The 18594-nt window shown below is 34.1% G+C and overlaps 3 protein-coding genes across 3 annotated transcripts; 1 reads left to right on the top strand and 2 right to left on the bottom strand.

Annotated features, from left to right (window-relative positions):
• Positions 1 to 1492: 1492 nt before the first annotated feature.
• Positions 1493 to 4288, bottom strand: TRIADDRAFT_37607 (expressed hypothetical protein; the record flags this gene model as incomplete). The annotated part of the gene is made up of 7 exons (XM_002111575.1): positions 1493 to 2040; positions 2248 to 2390; positions 2472 to 2548; positions 2733 to 2829; positions 3007 to 3113; positions 3329 to 3452; positions 4190 to 4288. 7 exons carry the CDS (start codon positions 4286 to 4288, stop codon positions 1914 to 1916), a joined length of 774 nt encoding a protein of 257 aa, XP_002111611.1. The 3' UTR covers positions 1493 to 1913.
• Positions 4289 to 9693: 5405 nt separating this feature from the next.
• On the bottom strand, positions 9694 to 13110 carry TRIADDRAFT_23425 (uncharacterized protein; the record flags this gene model as incomplete). The annotated part of the gene is made up of 7 exons (XM_002111574.1): positions 9694 to 9817; positions 10001 to 10143; positions 10250 to 10326; positions 10551 to 10647; positions 11154 to 11260; positions 11374 to 11497; positions 13018 to 13110. The coding sequence occupies 7 exons, from the start codon at positions 13108 to 13110 to the stop codon at positions 9694 to 9696; spliced, it is 765 nt and encodes a 254-aa protein (XP_002111610.1).
• A 4238-nt stretch (positions 13111 to 17348) lies between these two features.
• Positions 17349 to 17705, top strand: TRIADDRAFT_24456 (uncharacterized protein; the record flags this gene model as incomplete). Its single annotated transcript, XM_002112076.1, has 1 exon — positions 17349 to 17705. The coding sequence occupies one exon, from the start codon at positions 17349 to 17351 to the stop codon at positions 17703 to 17705; it is 357 nt and encodes a 118-aa protein (XP_002112112.1).
• Positions 17706 to 18594: the final 889 nt, after the last annotated feature.

Below are 18594 nucleotides of genomic sequence, written 5' to 3'. Positions count from 1 at the left end.
GTAGTAACTAGATATAAATGTAGAATCTAATTTGTATTGAGAAGAAATTAGCAGTTCAGATGTTAGTTCAGCCATTGATATCCGGCTATTATAGGATAAGAATGGATTAAAATAGGCTAGATGATAATCCTTAAAATGTCAGACATAGATAACTTGCCTAATCCTCTAACATAATTTGGCCTCTTTTAGCTTAGATATTCGTTGTTGCTTATATAATGATTATGGAAGAATTTTATCATTTCATTATCTTGTCTACACTTAAATTCATTAAAATCAATGGATAAATACATTTGCCATAGCTTCCATCTAACAATAACCAATTTTATATATTATTGAGTACTACTCTGATACAATATGCATTTCTAATATTTGAGCTTTTGAACTCTCCTGTCATTACTGGAAGAATTTCAGTATGATGAGTATTAAAGTATGGTCTAACAATTAAATACGATATTAGATGAGTGTTCGTATTTCTATTTCCATAGAAAAACAATTTGAGTAGAAATAAGAAGACGCTTTACCAGCTTCGTATTGCATCTATTTGATAGAATCAAATGAATGAATTCTAGATGGCTGTGGCTTGATCGCCTTTCATTTATAATGCATAGGCCGTACGAAGGAATAATACACTCATATTTTGAGTTCCTATCCAGATATTTATTGACTGCAGTGTGCTTATACTAGTAGCCTATGCTATATCCAAAGCCAACATATCGATATAACGGGGATTTTAATAGACTCTTGTGCTACAAATCGAAATTTTTAACGGGACATTAAAACTGTAAATAAGTATACAGAACACTACCTTTGTTCTCCCCAGTATCTATCTACAGTACGCTTTAAGTACTGACAATATCTCCATCGTATAGTTATGACTAAAGTAAATGCATTAACAACAAATCCGTAGGACAAGTGAGCAAAGATATGGACTTTAGGAATGACCGCATTATCATTTTGTCAGTAGTTACTACCCTAGTAATCACCAATAAATAATGAATGTATTTACAGCAAATTTATAGATCCAAGTTTGTAGATAATATACTAGACTCTAGAAATGATTGCGTCAATTTTTATAGGATATATTGCTTCATTAATCGTGAGTAAATAGCAACCGGATCTCCAAATATTATCATTAAAGAAGTATATTAATGGCAAATTCGTAAAACATGCAGGTAAGCAAATTGGACTCTAGGGGTGATTCATCACCAAAGTAGATTAGTACCGTGGATAGGCTTAAGCTGATTGATTTTTAAATAAGTCGAAAGTTACAATCATCTCATCAACCCGTTGACGAAAAGAGCAGCTGCAAGATCTCGCTTACTTCACTTCACTTCAATTTGATCAATTTGCTAGAATTAGCAAAACACTATCTTATCTTACAATAAGAATAGCCGATATAAGTACTTATAACTAGAGTTTTACTTAACTATAAGTAGTTAAGGAATACTGAAGGAATCTTAAAATTTACGCGGAATTACAACAATACACCATATTTATTTTAGCCAGAATCATCAATTATCAAATGCTAACAATACACAACGTTGATGATAAAGTGCATATTGTGAAAATGCAAAATAATAGTAGATCAAGCTAGAATAATATTTTGCAATTCTCTAGTATCTGATTAATGTGTAATATTGAACCGAAATAAATTATGACTATTAAGCATAATATACCCTTATCAATGGCCTTGTACTGATCATTAAATATAACTACTATCGATACCAAATCAATTTTAAGTCCTGGCTAACTTAACATTATCGGTAATGACGTAATTTTAAAAGTATTGATATAGCAAATACGCTCTGACAGTGTAATACTAATTAATCACCCAAAAGAAAGTTGCAGTTAAGAAATTTAAGCTAGAAATAGATACCGTTCACGCAAGATGATCGAGTAATCCATTATTTAACTTAAAAAGGCAAGACAGATGGTTGCTCATAGTAATCCCATTTTTGGAATGGCGTTACTAAATATGCTTTGCCGGCATTTGATTCATCTTCGATGAGGAATATAACAGCTTCAGCAATGTCCTCTGTCCTATATTTATGTTAATTGATGTCAATAATAGTTAAGTTATACTAAATGAGCTGTAAAACTATAAAGGTTACACCTGGTAAAAGATTATATGCTTAACAATGTATGCCATTTATTCTAATAATAATTCGTACTTTTATTTCTGATAATTATTGAATTCAATTAAATAGAAGCATATTGACAGATAGAAAATAGCAACATATTACTTACTTCAACATATGTGCCTTTAATTTTTCAATCAGATCACTTGTTAGGAAAGTACGATTGGAATTATCCCAATCTTGGGCTAACGCAGTATCCACCAAAAATGGGCAAACACAGTTGAAACGCACATTATCCGTGCCTTGTGTTAGCTTTAAAATAGAATACAAGCTCATTGAACAAGGTAAATTATATTGCAAAAAAATGCATTATATGGCATTGGAGAAAATTACATATTGACTTCGGGTGTAACCATAAACAGCATGTTTTGATGCATGGTATACTTTTGAGCCTTCTCCAGCCATGAGTCCTATAGAGTTATTCCATACGTTATATTGACGAGTTTTGTAATACTACATATTAGCATTTCATGTCTTACTCCTACGGAAAATATTTCAGTACTATCCATACTGCAAACATCTCTATTTTTGATATTAACTAGAATAGTATCGAAAGCATGATTGAATTATTAGAAAATCGATCAGAATTTTTACCTGCTACTGAAGCCAAATTAACGACCACACCACCTTTACCCTTATTTTTCGTCGACATATTATCTAGAGCCAACTGGCATGATCGGATTAAGCCAGTCTGGGAGTAAAAATTAATGTCTCGATTAATGCTGGTCTGCACATGGCAAGAATATTGAATTGTATTCATAACAAACAGCATCAAGTCAAGTTAAGGATACAATCAATCGATAGAAGCAGTTTTCATAAACTATTCTACGTTAATAGTAAACATTAGATCTGCCAGCTCAAGACTTACCACATTGATTTCCATCATCAACTTCCAGTTTTCCTCATTCAAAATACCCGCATTGTTAACGACTATATCAACGTAGCCAAAAGTTGCAATAGCTTTGCTGTATAGATCTGATATTGCCAATGATGATGTTGTGATCATAGAAAAATAATGATAGTATATTTATCGATAAGATAAACGCATTTTAAAGTAATAAATTGCATAAGTTTATGGACACTTGTTGTAAAAGTGAGTCTATAGAAATCCATCTAATACAAGAGATTAATTAGGTACAGCTGTACAAGTCATAAATCGATCGAGATATTCATCGTTATTGGATCCGTACTTTGCAAGTCTTCTTCTTTGGTTACATTGCATCTGATAAAAACAACTCTGCTTTCTCCGAATTCTTTTTGAAATTCTGCAGTAGTTTCATTACCAACATCTTCTGCTGTATCGCTAACAACAACCTAAAGTATAGATAAACTTATTAATGGTTGGTAAGCTACCATATAATACCTTATAAAAATACATTGATATTTTTAGAGTGTAAATACTGTAGTAAAATAAATTCCGAGAATCGAAATTTTATTCGTTGAAAACGTTTCGACAAACTTTCCTATTATAACGATATCAAATTTTATGATGGCAACAACGCTATAATTATTTGATTCATATCTAAGCTCATTATCAAATGGATATTTATTTATCAGTATTATGATAACAAGGAATTCTAATTTCTAAGACATTTTTATGAGCGTCTTCTCAATCTAAAAAGTTATGCTAATATAATACTATGCATTTGACAGCTAGTTGATAGAATTTAATGGGATGGGATCAATTAGCGGTACAGCTACCTTGCTATAGCAATACTGACTTAATTAATTTACAAAGACAAAGAACTTCTTTACTTTAAGTTATCAATATTAATTCATATCGGTAAATAAGAATTATGTTTGTTATTTAATTAATCATAGTATCATTCCATTATTTTATTTATATACTATCATTAAACTCCATATTGGAATTGAATGTAATCATTCGTCGTAGCTAAAAGGCTACAAGTAGCATGACGGCATTTAGTAATGATATGTCTGTATCATTTATTGCCTGCCACTTTTACAATGATCAGTAGCAAATACAACCTACTTGTTAGCTAGGCGATATTATTAGCCAAGTAAAAGATTTACATCTTTTATAAACTTACATTAGCTCCTTTCTTGAGTAAATCACTGCAGATGCATTTGCCAATGCCTCGAGCACTGCCGGTAACGATGGCAGTTTTACCTTTGATATCATAAGTCATGTTTGTGGATAGTTGATGGACTGGAAATCGTCAAACTTGATAAAATGAGATATTGAGCAAAAAATTAGTATTTGGATTTGTATCGAGCTATTTTATAAGCACTACTAGAAGACATCTATCATGTAGAATTGACAAGCAGCATATGAGTTATTTGGAGCTAAAATCATTTTGGTATAAACAATACTAGATTTGAAAAAGATCCTCAATCTAGTATCAAGAATGATATACTAGTTAGCCTAAAGTAGAGATCGATAGCATGACTGCATAAGTTGCGATTGACGAAAAATTTTGATTGTTCTTTAAAAAAGCTAAACATCATGATATCAAATAAACATTTTAATCGTTCTACATTTGAAATAAATCTTCAATCTGGCTTGAGTTATTACGCAGAATTTAGTCTAATGCCGAGATCGGCACTATATTTACATAAGTTGTGATTGATGGAAATTTAGGTTTTCTTTAGGTAAGTACTCGTATGCATACGGCGTAACATTACATTAAATTTTGTCTACAGCAATGTAAAGATCGACACTGATATAAATTGTAATTGATGAAAAATTTTGATTTTTCTTTATAAAGCTAAACATCATGCTATATAGTAACATTAAAAGTGTCGTATTTGAAATACGTGAATCCTAGATCTGATATCAATAATTAAATATTTCGAATTTAGTGCCATGTAAAGATTGACACCATAACCACATAAATTGTGATTGATGAAAATTTAGTTGTTCTTTAGGAAACTATATACCATTGCTATATAAAATGCAATTACATAGGATTTGCCTAGAGTATAGATCGAAATCTTATTATGTAAGTGATGATGAGAGATTTTAGTTGTTATTGAAGAAATTACACACGATGCATTATGATAACGATCATTCATTTTATATTTTTAATAGACTATCCATCAATCTAATGTCATTAATTACATCGAATTTAGTCTGATACAAAAATTGACACTATAATCAAGTAAATTGTAAAAGATGAGAAATTTTTGTTGTGATTTGAGCAATTATACGTTGCAATGCGTATTTTAGTAATGATTAGAATATATCTCGTTCGTTATACTTTGCGCGCAGTAATTGCTACAAGATTTGAAATAGATCGTCATTTTAATGTCAGTAGTTTCATAGAATTTAGGATACTGAAAAGATCGATATCATAAGCACACAAAATTGTAATTGATGAGAAATTTTAGTGGCTATTTAAGCAATTATACGGTATACTATGCATTTTACACAAGATAATACCAGACTTGAAGTATTTCCATTTTAAAGTCAATAATTACATAGAACTTAGCATACTGTAAAAATCCACCTCTTAAGTCTACAAATTGATGATAGAAAAGGAAATTTCGGTGGTTATTGACCGGAAAAAATTATGTATTATGCTGCACCATATGATATCTTTAGAAAAGATTAATCAATGTCGGAAGGAAGACGCTACAGGTAACAATAGCAGTCTTATATTGTAAATTTACATTGCAGTTAGAAAGGGGACAGTAATGGGAGCAGTTCTAAATGGCATTTTATGTTCTAAAATAATAATGTAGTAATTGGTATAGGTTATTAAAGTGAGTGGCAAGATCCTGCAGGTAGAAATGTGCCTAAATTAATCACAGATCCGAAGAGGAATGGGATCAAAAGGAATTACTGACAAGGTTCTATTAGCGTTATCGAACTAAATTGATCAAATTAAAGATCTTTCCCTAGCCACATTTTCCGCCATGAGCATATCCTCCTTGTACCAGATTTTCACCTGCAGTTGACGCTACCTGGCTTTATTAATTCCATCATCATCAATTAACAAGCCTACGACATGTACCTGTGCATCATCCATTTCGAAAATAGTGCAGCGAGTGTAAATCAATCGATTTCTCTCTACAATTTCAGTTCCGTATACTCGTACCAACGATTTTGATATATCGATATTTATTTATGCCGTGATTAGGGAATGTTACTACGTTATCAACTGACAACATAATGAAAAAAAGCCGATATTGTAAGTTGCGACTACTATTTAGTAAAAAGCAGGAATTAAAAAAAGTGTTTCATCATACATCACACTCTTCTAGTCGCTAGACTACAATATAGTCTAACTACAAAGTATGATAATGGCCATGCTACTGCACTCAACAAGCCTGAGTTTGAGCACATACCTGTCAGGATCGATTTGCGGAACAAGTGGCATCTCTTTAGGAGAGTGATTTGTATTTATCAAGCAGCTTATAGCGTAGATCGATTCAAGACTATTCTGTCAAGTCCGCATGCTAGGACTCATTTAGAATAGCATGATAAGGAATAGGAAGAAAAACTATCATGTTTGTTGGCATTTTCTTAATTTGCCTATCGCATATGGGCGTCTACCCTGTCAGTACCTGTTCAGGTGTCGTGCTATCTAAGCGTCGAAATAGTCCTAATTCAACGATCTAGTGGGCAATAACAACGATGAAATAACATCGATCCATCATCAAGCCCTCAATAGCCATAGTAATTCTAATCAATTGGTATTATTCTATTCTATCCTGTTATAGAATGGGCTGAAGATGGATCGAATCCGCATCGCTAGGCAAGAAGGCAATCCAATCAACTACATGATAAAGGTCAAGCGTCCAAGTATTCCTAATTCGACGAACTACTGGGCAATAATAAACGATGAAATAACATCGATTCATCATCCAGCCTCAATAACAATAATAGTTCTAAATGAATTGGTGCTATTCTATTTTATCCAGTCATGAAATAGGCTGGAAATAGATTCAATCAGCATCGCTGGCCAACAAGGCACCGTAATCAAAGGAGTTATCAAGGCCGAGATAGGCGTTATCGGCTCTCTATCTCGACACTCACATCGATTATTGATTGATAATACGATACTCCTATCCTAGCCAAGTGTTCTATCGGCCTACTTGGCTAAGTAGAGAGCTAAGAACTGTAGGGTATTATAGGCTACATGGTGAACAAGTCGAGAAATAAATGAAATAAGTCATTACTTACCTTGTGGTAAGAAAAGATCTTCACTTTCTCAATTGCTGGTATGGCAAGAGGAGAGAGAGAATAACCGTTTGCTATAGGCTTTTATAGCATCGGTAAGGGGGTGTGGTAGGGTGGTCCAAGCACACCGAAGGGACTCCCATGCCTCGTCTAGTTTAGACTTCAGAGAACAGGACTATGGACTGACTACTCGAATTTAAAGCTTTTAAAGCTACATTCATATCATGCACTTTTTTCCGGGATTTGGTAGTCCATAATATGATTATAAGAGAGGCAGATACTCAAACTGCCTCATGGAGAAGAGAGTGTCCTTGGAATTTTCTTCTGCTATCGTTTCTATTCTATAACACAAGCACTAGGGAGGATGATCAATTTTCGCTCATTCTAAATAATATATGCCTACCACTCAAGCTATCTCATAGAGAGAGGTAAAGGGAACATCGTGTAGTTGCAGTTTTCTTCTGCTGTAACCTATCGGCAATTAGGCAGAAGTCATGCTGCTCATATTTTGGTCATTCTACATAATATACCCGTACTGCTCAAACTGCCTCATCGAGAGAGAGTGTCCTTGGAGTTTCTTCTGCTACAGCCTCTATTCTATCACATAAGCACTAAGCGGGCTGATCATCTTTTTGGTCATTTTACGTCTCGATCTGCCTCATTGAGAAAGACCGAGAAGAGAGAGTCCTTGGAGTTTCTTCTGCTATAGCCTCTATTCTATCACATAAGCACTAGGCATTCTGATCATCTTTTTTGGTCATTTTACGTCTCAATCTACCTCATCGAGAAAGGCCGAGGGAAAAGAGTGTAGGTGGAGTTCTCTTCTGCTCTATAGTCTCTACAGTATTCTATCACATAGGCACTAGCCAAGGGACCATTTTCTGGCATCATTCTACGCAGTATATTGTCTATGCCTATCACTCTAACTGCCTTATGGAGAGAGGTAGAGGGAAGAGAGTGTACTTAGAGTTTTCTTCTATGACCTCTATCCTGTCATATAGACAGGGTGATCATGTTTTTGGTCATTCTACGTAGTGTATATGCGTACCGCTCTAACAGCCTCATGGAGAAAGGTAGAGGGAAGAGAGTGTACTTGGAGCTTTCTTCTATAATCTCTATTCTATCACATAGGCACTAGGTAGGCTGATGATATTTTGGTCATTCGAGTAGACGTGTATCACTCAAATCGTCTACCATATTATAGAAACCAACCTAGTAGCTAATTCAGTAGACAATCTCTTTCTTTTTACTGCACAAACTACGAACTGCATACTGTACGGAAGGATAAATAAAGCTATAAATACTGTGCTAGCTGATCATTTTTTCGGTCATTCTACTATATCGTACCAATAAATAAGTCTACCATACTGAATCAAATCAAGGACTACTAAAAGAAGACCTCGGACAAATCGTCCTTTGCTACGGTTCAATAATATAATCGACTGTAGCTTATTTGGATGCCTAATACTGTATGGTGCACCACTACAGACATGCAATGCAGCTAAAATGACCAGTAAAATAATCAGCCTCCACTCGAGCGAACGACCATTTCTAGCCCCTCGCTTTCTTTTCGTAGTCCATGCTGTCACAGGGTGTCTCAGAGAGGTAAATAAAGATCATTTTGAGCTTTTCCTTTCCGCTACCATATGTTGAGTCCCTACGATTGTATTGTGCAGTATAATTAAATATGTGTTATACAGTATAATACCCGATTTCTATAAATATCGATGACTTTCTGCCATGCACTATCCTTAACCCTTGTCTAATTATATTATCAGCTCAGGGCTATCGTCATCGTGAATTGTAGGAAAACCGATGGTGTAAACAATAGCTCATTTAACGAAGAAGATATTGCATAGTCAAAACTGATTTATCGCCTTTAGTCATGAAAGGGGGAAGCGTATAACTCTATTTGACCTTCATAAATCCAATTACAGTTAATGTTGATGTGCAAGCTAATCAAATTTGAAGTTGTGGTAGCAGTATTATTCGGAAACGAACACATTTAAATGTATTTGCTATTAAATTTATTTCCAGAATTCAAGATAGATTAACAGGTCGTTAATGCTAGTGCTAGCTGCAGTAATAGAACAACTTACGAGCGCAAAACCTGATTAATAAAGAGTCTCCGATCACATTAACAAGAAGGATCGATATTAGCCATACTTTTCTATATCAAAATACATAATAGTGCAACTGTACTCATTTTTCATAATGCTAATTTTAAAGGGCGTCTACTAGAATTTTAGACTATTATTCATAAAACAGCTAAATTGATAAAGACTAGTCTTACTATCTTAGTCATACAATAAAATTACGCGATGAGCAAAAAAATTTCATCCTATTCACAATATGAAGAGCCAAACAAGAACAGGTGGATAACTTTGGAAATACCCTTTCCTCATCAAGTTATAATTTAGATTCTTGAAATTTATAGTAATCGATACCACGAACACCAGTAACTCGCATAACGGCATCATTCTTTGTGTCATCTTCTACCAATTGTATCATTCCACGGGCAACCAGAACTGGACTGCAAGGCAGAGAGAATCAAATTCAACATTCTACTTGGAATAAATTAATAGCATACTACTTCCATTTATAAAATAGTAAATAATATCAACTACAGTCTTTGACAGAGACTGCTTTCACCAAACTTACGCGTACAACAATAAGTAAAGAAGGCCTCGACAAGGCATACTATGAACAACTTTACCTGACAATGTGCTTTTTCATCTTCTTCTGAAAGTCATTACCATAGCTGTCTATATAATTTGGAATAGAAGCTTCAAACATTTCAGTTCGCACAAATGCAGGGCATATGACATTAACACGGATACCGTCCGATGCATTCAAGTTCTTGGATACAAAATAGTTGAAAAGTTATGCAAGTGCCTTATTAGTCCTTAAATCGAAAGAGTCGCTATGAACCGGAATGGAGTATATTTAATATTGTCTGTCTTACGCTCAAGCTTCGTGAGAAGCCCAAAACTCCAAATTTAGTTCCACTATAGACAGGGCCACCCATGATAGGAAATATTGCTACCATAATTGTAAAGAAAGAATTACTTAAAAAGCCATCTACTACCGGTATATCATAGCAGGCAATATGCTTGTATGTAGCCTTAGTGCTATATTTTAGAAGTAGAAGTACGCCCGGCAACATAGCATATGAATATGAATCATCTTGACTTGCTATATCTTGTAAGTAAGTTTAATGTCATAATAAATAACAACAGGAAGAAAATAAATCTATATTCTCATACCTCCCATAGATGCAGTGTTAATAATTACTCCTCCATGGCCACCATTTCGTGTAGACATTACTTCTATTGCTAACTTGGTACCACGAATTACACTAGTCTAATTGATAAATCATTGATATAATAGTGCTATGAGATAGAGCAGAGGTCTGTTCTATCGGCAGTGGTATTGAGAAGTTAGACATTACTCCATTTTAGTCGACTAGCCTACAAAATTTATTTTTAAGGCTAGTGTAAAATTGCTATGAAATTATTTTCTGCTTGAGGACTATTTCCTACAAATTAATCAATAAAGGTAGCGATAATGATCGAATGATTCTAGTTGTATGCTAGACTGTTTCGGATATTTTATGAAAGTAGCATTGTGGATCGATAAGCCTATTATTGATTGATTAATACTATCAGGATACCAACCAAGCAACCTCATAATTAGTATAGACAATTATAATTATTATACGTAAATCATAATCTGTTTAGCAATAATAGATTCTATATTACTACAACTCTATTAGTGCATGGTCTTAAATTGATCATTCAATAGTACATTCTTTTCTATTCGCCTTTAAATGAATTAATGCTCTTTCTATCCATAGGAGCTTTACTTACGAAATTGATCTCGATAGCTTTCTCCCAATTTCCGATTTCTGTTACACCCGCATTATTACATAAAATATCCAATCTACCAAATGTCTTGATAGCAAAATGGATTGTATCTATGATACAATGGTGCAGGGAAAGTTTCAGTATTTGCAACTATCCTCGTTTCACTCTATAATCATGGTACCGTTATCAATCAATATAACCAAAGGTGATATAATAAGCTTACTTTGTAAATCCGCCTTGGATGTTACATCACATTGTATGAATTTTGCACGATTGGATCTATATTGTTTGTTTAATTCCCTACAAAGATCTTCGCCTCTTTGTTTCTTAAGATCTGCAATAATCACCTAATAAAAGATTATCAATAATTTAGCACGTAAGTAGTCATGCTTACGGAGAATATCCACCAAGATGAGCAAATTTATTTCCATAAAGAACTACAACTGATCGCTAGTAAATTTGCTGATTATCTCTACTCTTAAGTATTGTAGATACGATACGATATTTAACATATCTTCTCTAGGTTAAGATATGTAAGTAAGCTATTTAATCTTGTGTCAGTAAAGACTAGAAATTTACTCTAATACTGCTGAAGGAAGTACAAGTATAGCAACGAATCGTTTAGCTTGCAATGGTTGCATAAACATTGTAATGAAATATCCTACGATAAATGTTTAATCTTATAGGAGTAAAAATTGAAAATTAATCTATCGCGAACCATACAAGAAAGCTTCGCACAATAGAACTTGCAACTGTAATCTTTTAGTTTAACTTAGATATACACTTTGCAACGACAAATACTATGCGTAACATATAGGACATTACGTGGGTAGAGGCTGGAATTTACTCTAGTCCTTTATCACGGAACATGTAGGAAAGTACAGCTCAGCCAAGCAATACTTTCGGTTACAGTAACTGTATCAACTTTATAATGATCAACATTATGCGTGAGATATTTGTTCTAACGTGGGTAAGGGCTGAAATTAATATCATTTACTATGCGAGAAAGTAGGATGCAATAAGATTGACTACTGCAGCCATTTAGCTCAATTTGCATTTGCTCGAACGTAAGAAAAGCTTAAAAATAGACTATCATTTTGCATCGCTAATCCTGCAAGGAAAAATATACAATATCGCACACTACAGTAGTTCCCGAGCTTAAAATAGTACATATGGTAATTGGTAATGAAATAACACATCCATTCGTACCCTGATAGTGATGACCTGATTGCAACTTGGAAGTAATCTATTCGATTTAATATACACGTACTTGTCATTTGAAGATCTACCGTATGTCTAATTACCAAATCAAGATAGCAAAATCCTGCGACTATTTGCTGGCATGTAATGCAAATCCATACAGAGTCCATGTAGAGGCTAATTCTAACCTCTACTCTAAATGTTAGTTTCTCAGCTAGATTTATAAATTCTGCTTTTATAACTTGAAATACTTTATTCGATTTAATGTGCTCGTCATTTCAGGTCTACCATGTGTCTAACTACCCTATCAAGATAGTAAAATTCTGCGATTATTTGCTTGCATGTAACGCAAGTCTGTAACAGAGTAAAGGTGATGTCTGACAGTAAAATTTAAGCCTAGTTCTGTTTCCTACTCTAAATTACAATATGGAAGCTGGATTTTCTGCTTTTATAGCTTTACTCGTCACTTGCAGGTCTACAAATGCTATCTAATTACCGTATCAAGATGGAAGAATCCTGCAGCTATTACTTATATGTAATACAAATCTATACAGAGTAAAGCCGTTATCAATAGCGATTTTTTAGCCTACTTCTATTTCCTACTCTAAATGATAATATCAAAGGTGGATTTTAATAAATTCTACTTTTACATGTATGTAAAGTTTACATTGGCTCCGTGATCAACAAGAGCACGGCAGAATTGCTCTCCAATGCCTTGAGCGCCGCCCGTTACAATGGCTGTCTTCCCTTCAATTTTCATCTTGACGGTAGTAAAGTTTCTTTACAGTCTGTCGAAACTATAACTGGGGTTGGATTTTATTTCTAAACTCAAATTACTACGAGAGATAGAGAGTTTCTAGCGAATATTCCAATGCAAAATGATGATTTAATATACGACCGAGCTGCACTACCCAACTCTATAACGTATAGAAAAGGATAGAAGGCGGGCCTACAGTACTACAGTAATTTATATTAGCTACGTTATAGAGTTGTAGACATTCTGCAGTAGGCCTATGTACTGACCCTGTTATTCGTTAGTTGAAAGGGGATTTGTACCATACTCAGGGATACGGTAAGCATTCGTATGGAAGTATTTCAATCAGTATTGGATTTGTTTACATAGCCATTGCACTCTGCCTTCAATATTGCCAAAGTGTATAAATGATTTTCAGACATTTCAATTTAGGTATACAGTAATGCATGAGCAGATAGAACAGCTATAATAAGCTCTGCAGCAAAGTGTAACAAAACTTATATATAAAACCGGCCACAGCAAAGGCTAAGATCTATGCAAGCTATCAGATTGGTGTTTGATCGGTTTCCATGGCTATAATACACTTCCTTTAAGCTGTAACAATATCGATAGCATAATTTTATGAGGGATTTCTTTCATTCTAGACATTTCAGTAAAGATACACGGTAAAGGATGGATAGGACAGCTTTAATAAACACTGTAGCAAAGTGTGATAAGACTTATATGTAAAATAGCGGAAGCTAAGATCTAAGATAAGTTATTTATGGCTATGGTACACTTCCTTCAAGCTGTAATAATAGTGAATAATTTTATGGATGATTCTTTCTTTAGATATTTCAATTTAGGTATACAATAATGCGTGAGTAGAATAGCTTCAACAAGCTCTGTAACAAAGTGCATCAAACTTATATATAAAATGGCCAAGGCTAAGATCGATGCTAGTTGCTGTTGCACTGTTCTACAGGCTACTAATTTACTAATCTTGAGCTCTATCTATTCTATCGAGTACAAAGTCGAAAGTAGATGTTTGTCAATTATGCTATATGCTGTACTCCTAGATTTGCTGAATGTGTAAGTCTATGATTGCAGTATACTCGTGCTATAATTGTGCAATAGTTCACTTCAAAGTGCAGATAGTTTATTTATAATGGCGTAAATAAGCTTATAGGTTTAGAGAGATGATTACCAAGAAATTAACCATACGATAGCTTGAGGATGAAACTATTTACCTCTGGACTCTTTTACCCTTTACTCGTATACGATTAGCTATTGGTAGTATAAAACGCGTTAAATCTGGTAGTTTTCTACTTTACTCGATATCATATTTATTTTTTACGACTACATTTGCTACTAAGAACGATCCTGTAGAACGTCAAAGAATCAGCAGCATCACAATGCCGCTCTCCATATTGTAACCCTAAATGGTGGAAAGAATAAAAGGATTGCATAAGGATAGTTCAAGATTGATGCATATTTCTAATCGTGTTCTGCTATACTCTGACAGTGACCTGATGGAACGTAATACTATCTATACTAATAGTATTGTATAATTCAGTTTTACATTTAGCATATTATCTTATGGTGCATTGTGAGTAGACTATAAAAGGAGTTGTTGGCAAATACCACGAGAAATTGTGACTATACAGGCAGTTGCAGTTATATTAGTGCTTAGGAGTAAAAAAGGTTATTTCTATAATAAAAAGGGTGTTAGTATTCCCTGTGAGAACCTTTAACCTCCCTAGTATCCAGTAATCGCTACATATTTGGTGTCAGCGATCTCGAACTTTCAATTCCTACGAAACGTTGCAATTTTTTTATTTTATTTTTCATTACGGTCTTTGAAACTGATTTCATGATTGGCTATGGCTACGCCGGAAGAATAGCGAGAATTCACTGTTCGTGAATTGCGTGTGATTTATGCCGAAGGCAATATTAAAGTGCTATCATCTGATGAAACGTAATAGTATCTATACTAATAGTATTGTACAATCCAATTTTACGTAAAACATATTATCTTATGGTACATTGTGAGTAGACTATAAAAGGAGTTGTTGGCGAATACCACGAGAAATTGTGACTATACAGGCGGCTGGCGTTATGTTAGTGCTTTGAAGTAATAAAGGTCATTTCTATAATGGAAAGGGTGTTAGCATTTCCTGTGAGAACCCTTAACCTCTCTAGTGGTCGTATCAAAGATAAATTAACAAAGTACGTGACTTCTAAAGCTCTACATGTTTTAATTGTTGCATAAAATTCAATCGCTATGCAGTAATTAGTATTGTTGGTGGGCCTGCTATAGCGATATACGGAATGTTTCTTAATTGTTAAAATACAAATTATAACTGATGATAATGATTTATTAACTAAAGGATCTGCTGGACAGAATCAGTTAATCTAGCTAGAACTGCTGCATACTTTTATATCATATAGTGTTATAAATGGATTAATAGCAGGGTATATCGAGGACAATCAACCAGATTATTATCTATGACTAGATCATCTAAATGGCAATCTGTCTAGACCTAATCCTACCTGACCTCTTGGAAACCCTGAGGCTTTTAAGCTATTGTCTGCAGTTGCTGGACTTATTTTTTAAGTAATGCATGCATGATTTAAGGCCAAAATGAATGAAAAAGGGTCGCCAGAATAATCATAGCCGCTTATATATATTATATCCAACGCTACACAAATTAGAGTTGAAATTTATAGGAGCGCACAGCACAAAAGTTTCGCGTGATTGTACAGTGTACAAAAAATAGAACTAGAATCCCCTACGGCATACTCCTTCATAATGGGTAAAGCAAGGTATGTAATCTATTGTCGAACGTAATAAAAATACAAGGATTCTTTTGCTTTTCTGTACATATCTATCTCATGATTTATACGGATAAATTAGCGGCTATTTCTTACTTGAGATAATCAGAAAACGAATTTTATTGACCTAGACCACAGAAACATCAAACTGTAGTAAAATAGAGCAACTTATTTTTACTTTTTTGTAGATATCTGTCCCTTAAGTTATATATTTAATGTTATGTATATGCATAATATAGTGACCATTCTACTTAAAATCAATTAATAAGCATCTAAGTACTATTCAACTCCCAACGGCATATTGAAATTATAGCTTCTGCGTAAGTGCCTATTAATCTATGTAATGCCACATAACGCTACAGTACGGCATCTTAATATGGTAGTACCACTTGTTTTGATAATAAATAATATATATCCATAGATGAAGTAGTTGACTAAAGACAATTCTGATATATTATCATTTGTTATAAATTAATTATCGATCGTAATCTTAGTGATAAGAATGCTATCACATTCGTTAGTAGTTGTAATATGCCGTTAGTAAATCGGTCGCTTTGTTTAACGATAGAACGGTATAGTAAGAATAATAAAATTGTGCTTAAGATTTTCTTATTAAAGTTCTTTCGCAGTTTTAAAATTGATGAGAACCATCTACACTATATGCTGATTCCAGAGGTATGCATGTTTATCCCCTCCCACTCTCCCTTTGACCGTGATGGTATTACCAAAAAAAATCGCTTTTTACTTTATGGATATAGATTCTTATTATTACAAATTAAGGCTGAATCATTTCGCCATTTTTGGCTACATACGTTGATGGGAATGAATAAGGAATGAATCTAGCCAATCTGCTGGGAAGATTTCCAATTCTAAACATGGGGAATGGGCGTCGACCGCAATAAGCAGTGCAAACAAGCTGTACTGTTGCTATCAGGGTGTGCTAAGAATCTGAGTTCATTAGGAGGCTCCAAGTATGTATAAATGATACAGAGGATGATCATGTTTTACTGATTGCTTTGCTAATGGATGAGAAAATGTTTGGTGAGAATATTCCAAGATGGAGCAAAGACAGCTTCTAGTTCTATCATCCGATCACAACGAGTACGGAGTCATGAGTTAACATTGCATACTGTACGTTATCATTATTTCTTATGCCGTAATATCATATCAAATGTGTCGATTAGACTGTCTTGCGTACTACTCAGTAGACTCTCGCTTTCCATAGCTATTCACTGTTACTGGCTAGGTTGGCCATCAAGGCTTGCGTATCATAGCAGCAGGTGAGGAGTTCGGTGGATCTTCGAGGCCTGTTAGACTACTTGCAGTCGTCGATTAAAACTGCTTTCCTGTTATAGAGCAGCTTGGTAATTATCAAATTGTGTCGTGGATAGACTCTTGTACTAATTGATAGTGAGTAAGATCCAGATATCATGAGTGATAACTTAATTTGGGCAATTAAAAATGGCGATCTCGAAGCCGTAAAAATGACGATTAGCAGTCAAAATATTGATGTTAATGGACAATTACAAAGTGGGCGAATGCCTTTGCATTACGCAGCTGATTATGGACAGGCTAAAGTGATGGATTACCTTCTCGATCAAGGTGCTAATATCAATCAACTTGATAAGCATGGCATTTCTCCACTACTAGCTGCAATCTGGGAAGGCCATACAAACTGTGTCAAGTTATTGATCGATCGTGGAGCCGACAAAAATGCAAAGGCTCCAAGTGGCAATAGCTATATCCAAGAAGCGGAATCACAAGAAATTCGTCAACTATTAGCATAGCCGTATTCTATGAATGTTTTTATCGGTTGTTTCTCTTATGTAATAAGCAAAAGCATGAATACGGTAAGGTGGTCATGCGTTCTCCTGCGATATGGAACGACTGTAACCATCTACATATGATTTTCTGTCAATGATTCCACGTCTACTTGTACTCTAATGTTGATGACTTATGGTTGTCCTTTCCTCTCCCAAGAATATCGGAACTAAATTCTAGTGACGCATTTTTTACAGTGAAGACAATTATTGTAATCAATATGTCAATTTATGAACATTCAGTTCAATTTGCATCATCTATTGATCTAAAAATTGGAATGCCAGGTGGATCGCTTTACTTGGGAATAATCATATACATAATCTGCTTTATAATGATTTTCTCTATGCTGTTTATTTACCCTTATGCAATATCAAAATTTTGAAAGGAAATCAGCAAGAACTGACATATAAATAAGATTCCAATGACATACAGTAATGAAATAAATTAAAGTAAATTTGTCGATTTTTCTATTGCCAGTTTCTCGTAGTGTATCTTTGTGATGCTCTGAATTGAGCGTGATTGCAAGACTCCGTCCATTCAATGTTAAAAAACAGAATCGAATTTTGGTATTGAATTATAAATTTAAAGTAATAATTCAGAAATGAAAGCGATAAATTGAAATGATTTTCATATTTGCAATAATTTTACGCACATAAAAGCCTATATTTGTGAATGTGATATAGTTTATTACTCTTTAAGCAGAAACTTCCTGTACAAATCAATTGCAATGTTTGAAACATTTAAAAATGATACTCCTACTTTAAGTAGCACATGGTGAAGATACGCTACTTGCATATAGATTTTACCTGCATGCACTTTACCGCATCATGCAGTACAAGTAGCATGAAAATCAAG

This window comes from Trichoplax adhaerens, genomic scaffold (assembly GCF_000150275.1).
Source record: "Trichoplax adhaerens TRIADscaffold_4 genomic scaffold, whole genome shotgun sequence".
In the NCBI taxonomy this organism is placed as follows: domain Eukaryota; kingdom Metazoa; phylum Placozoa; class Uniplacotomia; order Trichoplacea; family Trichoplacidae; genus Trichoplax; species Trichoplax adhaerens.
The sequence above is the reverse complement of the archived record's forward strand: the minus strand, read 5'-3'. Positions and strand labels throughout refer to the sequence as shown.